At 37.6% G+C, this 6,668-nt stretch overlaps 1 protein-coding gene across 1 annotated transcript; it reads left to right on the plus strand.

Moving 5' to 3' along the window:
- The first annotated feature begins 293 nt into the window (after nucleotides 1-293).
- Nucleotides 294-5,901, plus strand: LOC308393315 (required for drug-induced death protein 1-like). The gene is made up of 2 exons (XM_080876990.1): nucleotides 294-633; nucleotides 5,019-5,901. The coding sequence occupies exons 1-2, from the start codon at nucleotides 421-423 to the stop codon at nucleotides 5,157-5,159; spliced, it is 354 nt and encodes a 117-aa protein (XP_080733116.1). The 5' UTR covers nucleotides 294-420; the 3' UTR covers nucleotides 5,160-5,901.
- The last annotated feature ends 767 nt before the right edge of the window (nucleotides 5,902-6,668 follow it).

Consider the following 6,668-nt stretch of genomic DNA (forward strand, 5'->3'; position numbering starts at 1 on the left):
TTAAAATAAAACTCACAAAAGTCAGTGTTTCCAGTGTGTCTGTGAAGGTTCTCAGTCATCCAGGTCATCGTAGTCAAAGGAGAGGAGTGTTTCCAGTATTTTCCCATTTAGAAATCTGCCTCTCAGCCATGTTACACTTTCATCTGTTTTTCTTGTTCTGTTTTTTTTTTTTGTTGACCTAAAACAAACAGCAGATAAGCAAACAGGGAGGAACCGCTGCTGTGCACAAAACTTCAGATAACTTCAGCCTCAAAACTGAGGAACCTCCACATTCTTCTTCTAATCCTGATTTTATGTCAAAGCTCAGAGTTTCCTGTCTGCGCTGAGCTTGGGGCCACTAATAAAGTTTGACTCCTCCTTGCTCCAAAGGTCTCCCTGCCCGAAAGCAGGAGAAGAAAGTCAGACGACAGAGAGGAAGGGATGGGAGCACAGGAGAGGGAGGAGGAAGACGCTTCTTCAGTGGGGAGAAAGTTGCAGAAAACCAGCAAGGAGGTTTATTTCAGCGTCCTGCCAGATAAATATGAACCTCTGATTGAGGATGATGAAGAGAGAGAGGAGACTGCAGAGGAGAAGAAGAGGAAGAAAGAGGCGAGGAAAAAGAAAAGGAAAAATACATGCAAGAAGTACAGAAAGGTAAGAAGTCATGACCTTTGACCTGTGTATGAAAGATCCCTCTACACAGCAGTGGCATGTTGATGAAATCATGGCTTAGAACAGACTGTTAAAGACTAATAAGTACAATCAAGTTCAATTACATTCAGAAAATACATATAGTTCATATAGTTTACATAGAAATAAAAACATGATGCATTATGATGTAAATAAACGATCTAACTTAATAAAATACAGAACTAAAAAACAGCTCACCAGATATAGGTAGTTAAATGAGTTATATGAAACCTTTACCAGTTTTGTAACCTATATTTAAAATTAAAAACATGTATTACTGTAATTGAAATTTCATTAAATCACTTCTATCAAACAAAACAAAAAAGAAAAGGAAAAAAAACAAATATGTATCTTTAAATAAATATATAAATAAGGAAATGAACAAAAATATTATTCAATACCAGATTAAAAGAGAATTAAAATTGTATTATATTAAATGCCAAGTTTAAAAATGACTGCTATATTATGCTGTCATGGGAATGAATTTCAGACAGTGGTGGCAGAGTGGTTTTGTCGAAATTGATGGAATTATGAACTCTTGAGCTAGTATTAGTATCAGACTTTGATCCACCATGCAGTACCATCTGGAAAGCATGTGATTGGCAATAGCTTTTTTTTCCAACATGACCATGATCCCAAACACACTGGCAATGCAGTAACAGCATACCTGGATAGATAAATGGTAAATGGTAAATGGCCTGTATTTGTATAGCGCTTTTACTAGTCCTGCCTAGGGATCCCAAAGCGCTTTACACACCCAGTCATCCACCCATTCACACACACACATTCACACACTGGTGGAGGCAAGCTACAGTTGTAGCCACAGCTGCCCTGGAGCAGACTGACAGAAGCGAGGCTGCCATATTGCGCCATCGGCCCTTCTGGCCAACACCAGTAGGCGGTGGGTGAAGTGTCTTGCCCAAGGACACAACGACCGAGACCGAGATAAACACACTAACAGTGTTTGGCCTCCCCAGTATTGACTTTGAAGCTCATTAGAATTGTACAAACTCCATTTCTGCTTCTTATACTGTTTCCATGAGCACTTACATGTTTCAATGAATTACTGCACCTATTTTCAATTTTCCTAGTAAAATATAAAAAAAATGAAGGGTGGCTCAAAACATTTACTCACTACTGTGTACAATATAAATAAAGTACATAAGAATACGCAAAATAAATTGAATTTAAAATGAATAAATGAATTAAAGTAAGCCTGGTACAAATAAAAATAAAGAAAATTAAAGATTAACATTTAAGATTTATAAGATATATAAGAGTTTATATAAAACATGACATCATACAAAGTAGCTTAGGCAGTAACCACACATGGAGTTGTTTGCCTGCAGTGCAAAGGTGTTTAGTCTCAGCTCTCTGCAGTTAATTATTGACTTTTCAGCGTCACTACACAGTTCTGGCCTTTGGCCCCCAAAATAATGTGCTGTGATGATTGTATCCCTCTGAGAACAGACAAACATGGAAGTCGTAAAACAGAACTTTTACTATCACAAACACCTTCATTCAGCCTCAGAATGAAGAGTTGAAATGATAAATAACACTATTGAGTCCACACTGAAGCAGAGGACCACAAGCAGTCATTAGATTCATTATTTTCACATCCTCTTTATTTATTTAAAAAGAGTCTAAAACTCTCCAAAATTTACTAAAACCATCCAAAGAAGTTGAAGTTGGGCCAGGCTGTACTTTCATTATTACCACTTTGTACTCATGACATTACAGTCAGTGAGCATATCCTGGTAAATCCTCCTTTCAAATTCTTTGAATGACCAAAATTGACAAAATAGGACCTGAAAGGATTGACCTAGTTCATTATCTCAGCAGGAAAGTGTTTACGATATAGAGGTCAGAGCCGAGGGGCATATGAATTTCTTAAGGACCAAAAGACTCAAAGACAGACTCAAAAATAGTTTCTTCCCAAAAGCCATAATCACCCTGAACTCCCACACGCACTGACAACACAGTACCACCCCCATCCCAAGGACTTCCCTCTATAAACAGACTACACAACTACCATAACCACTGTGCAATACTTAATTTTACACGCAATAACCTACACTGTAAATACACAACACTATTTGTTTACTTATTTATCTTTTTTATTTTGTTTTCCCAGATTTGTATATTTATACATTTTATTTATGTTTTTTCTTTTCTAAATACTGTTCATATGTATATAGAGCTGCAGAAACTGTGCAACTCACCACCTTTATTCTCCCACATGTTTGCACTGTGTAGGAGATGCTCTGTATCTCATTGTACATCTGTAGAGTGACAATAAAGGCATTCTATTCTATATCTTTTTGCAACTACAGTGGTTACCCCCTAGTGGCTACCATGCAGAATGCAGGTTTAGGGCACTTCTGCTTTATTACCAAACTCAGAGGTTATCTGTGTTTTACACTGGCTTTGAGTAAGGCTAAAAAGACATTTTTCACCAATATTAAAGAATGTTACTGTTAATGTCTGGAAACATCTCACAAGTTAAACGTTGCCTCCTGGTGATAAAAGAACTAGTTCAAGCATTTATTACTTCTCGGCTAGACAGCTGTAATTCGTTATTATCAGGATGTCCCAAAACCTCAGAGAAGTTATCAACAGATCCAAAATGCTGCACTGAGACTACTGTTCAAGATCCTGCTCCTCACATACAAGGTCTTCAATAATCACCATCTTCTCTTAATGACCTCATAGCGTGGTATCACCAAAATAGAGCACTTTGCTCTCAGACTGCAGGCTTATTGTTCTTTGTAGAGCATTTAAAAGTAGAGCCTTCAGCTTTCCGGCCCCTCTTCTGTGGAACCATCTTTAAGTTTGGATTTGGGAGACAAACACTATCTCTACTTTTATAATTTAGATTAAAACGTTACTTTTTGCTAAAGCATATAGTTAGGGCTGTGTCAGGTGAGCCCTTAGTTAAGCTGCAATGAGCAGTGTAATTAAAGCTTCTTACTATTAAAAAGTTTTTCCTTCCCACTGTTGCCACATGCTTGCTCATAGGGGGTCATCTGATTGTTGGGCTTTTCTCTGTATTATTTTAGGGTTTACCTTACAATATGAAGTGCCTTCAGGCAAGAATGGTTGTGATTTGGCGCTATGTGAATAAAATTGAATTGAACTGAACTGAAAGTTTGTTATATTTTGCAGACAGTAAAGCAGAAAGTTGACGTCCCAGCAAAACCACAAAATTTCAATTTCGATAAATTTATAAATGTATATATCTCAAATATTGTGGAAAATGTTTTACCCTCTGAACCTTAACATTTTCACAAACTAGGGACAAATTTTTCATTGTAATATAAAGTAATGGACATCTATGGGAAGAGAACTACCAGTGTTAAGCAGAGAAATAACTTGAAAATATCTCATCAGCTGAAATGAAGTTCTTCTTTTATAAATCTGTAGGTCTGTGGTTTGTCAGTCAAACAATAATAGACAACAACTCAGTATGATGATGGTTTACGGAGCTGAGGTTGTTTGGTAATAACTGAAGAGTTGATACTAAAACTGGAACAGAGTAGCTTTCTGTTCTTATGCTCCACACCCTTCCCTTTCTTAACCCCATTTGTTCATTGTCCTTTCTCACCAGACGCTAACCTTTTTTGCCTGTTCTGTTCTTCTCTATCAATAGCAGAGATAAAGGGGATTTTTGCCCCTGTCTTAAATCTATAAACCTTGCAACTTAACCTGGTATCCACCTCCTTGAAATGTAACGACATGTTGCATCAAATTGTCTCGCTCAGTATCTTTCTCTCCTTCTAAACATTTCCAGCCACTACTTCTGTTATGTCATCATGTAGCTGGTCAGTCCTGCAGTAAAATCCATATTCCAAATATATAAACTCTATTCTAATCTACAGGTCACAAAGCCACCGCCTTTAGTATTTACCCAACACAACAAATGAGCCTTTGTTGTGCTGGGTAAATATGAAATAAATAGCTGCTTTGTTTACATATTTGGTTCAGCACTACTAATTTTGCTTCAGTAGGCAACACATTTAAAAAAAAAAAAGGTGCAACTTTTACCCTCATAGTGGTCTTTGCACATGTTTGCTGATGAACAATATGCATCTGCATTAGCATAACGAGTACAACAAAACAGGAAATGACCATAAACTAGTATTACTCATTATACAACTTCAACAACGGCAAGCTGTGGCTAAAAAAAAAAAAAAAAAAACTGCCCAAGCTGACAAAGACCAATGCTAGAGACAGTTCCTGTATATTACAAGATAGTTTTTAATCTAGTTGTAATTGACCTTAATACCCGTGGTGGGTACAGAAAAAACAAAATTAAAGCACTAATGTTCTTCTTCTCTGGTCTGTTGCAGAATGTGGGGAAAGCACTACGCTTCAGCTGGCGCTGCCTGGTAACTGGTCTGCAGAGCATGGCGTCCGTGTACTCCACACCTCTCTCAGCTGTGGCCACCGTGGTAACAAATGTTCACCAAGCCAGTGGCAGCAAGACATGATGGGACTCGGAGGGACCAGGAGTGTAGCCCCTTATTCCTTGTGTTCAAGCTGACTTTGAATTCATCACCTCTGTTGTGCCTGTTTTGTTTTTATTCTATTTCTGAGATATAAACTGTATATTTACTCGATTTATGAAAACCATTGATACCTGTCACATTTATGGCCTTAGTTTTCAAATTTGAATCGAACCCTGCTGTTGTGTTAAATTAAACAATAGTCTTTCATGTTTCAAAATTCACCTCAAGCAGACCCTTCAGAACACTTTGGGTTTATTTACAGTGTTAAGAAGCTTTCTGTTCCGTGTGGGCTTTGGTAACCACTGGCAACCAAACAACTAGCAATGTCTGTGTACAAATCTCAACGATAACAAAGGAAGCTCCACCTTGTGGTGCTTCTCCACAACTGCACTTTAGAAACTCATTGACAGAGATAAATTTTCGAGGTTCTGGAGCACTAAACGGATATATTCTTCCAGTCAACCAACCATATTTGGATGAAGTAAAGATGCTCTAACAGGACGCTGACACACTCCTCTCCTTTCTGCTCTTTTATGTTTTTATCAAGGTTAGGAGAGTTAGTAAATGCTGTTAAAATAATCAGAATGAACAAAAAAAAAAACTAACTAATTTGTCTTTCATGATGTTTGTTTACATAATCAAAGGTCAGGTACTTTTTGTGCATTTCACAAGTGCTTATTGAAAAATAAATGTAAATATGACAAAAGTGTGAGGACATTTGTTTTTAAGTGGGCATATTTGTTGATAAGTTATCTGTAATACAACGCAGGAGGTGTAGCACACGCTTTTCCATAGCTGTGGACGATGCAGGGAATAAAAAAGCTTCTACAGCAGCTACACAAAAGAGAGTAGAGCTTTCACATCATCATATATGACAGAGTAAAAACGAAAAAATGTATTTTTCCCCCCCACGCATTGCTGCTTGCGTGTTTCTACATGGACACCCCTTAAAGCTTGTATAATTAAACTTTGGTGCTTTTAGGCACTAGAGTTGTAAAAGGCTATTTTAGGTAACTGCATCCCTCTCAAAACATGAGCTGATATCGATTAGATTTTCTCAGCCATGTTTCGGGTGTAGGATGCCACATTAGCTCTTTAAATGGGCCTCTAGATGCTTAAACACCATTGCTGGCAAGCTGCATTTGACCTGTGGTCAGCTAGTCAAATACTGATAATATTAACTATCAGCAGCCTGGTATGACATCTATGATGCCTATCTATGATGCCTATCCAACATGCCTCACCTGTGGACTCTCAGGGTGTCGGACATTAACTGAAGAGTTAATACTAAAACTGGAACGGAGCAGTCTTATGCTCCACAGTAAGTGTTACATCATCTTTCCCTTTTTATTTAAACTCCATCTTTCATCATCCTTTTTTCTATTTAAACATCACCCCTTGTCTTGGTTCTTTTTTTCTCCAGCATCCATATCCTCCTTTACTTTTACAAAACCCCTCATTTCCTTCTTCAGTAATTTTCTCCACTGTCTG

Source organism: Rhamphochromis sp. 'chilingali' (genome assembly GCF_963969265.1).
Source record: "Rhamphochromis sp. 'chilingali' genome assembly, chromosome: 3".
Lineage (NCBI taxonomy): Eukaryota > Metazoa > Chordata > Actinopteri > Cichliformes > Cichlidae > Rhamphochromis > Rhamphochromis sp. 'chilingali'.

Excerpts from the sequence above, each read along its gene's own strand:
- LOC308393315 (XM_080876990.1), top strand. The coding sequence starts at position 421 with ATGGGAGCACAGGAGAGGGAGGAGGAAGACGCTTCTTCAGTGGGGAGA. Across the intron at positions 634-5,018 it reads CATGCAAGAAGTACAGAAAG|AATGTGGGGAAAGCACTACG; the intron begins GTAAGAAGTCAT and ends GGTCTGTTGCAG.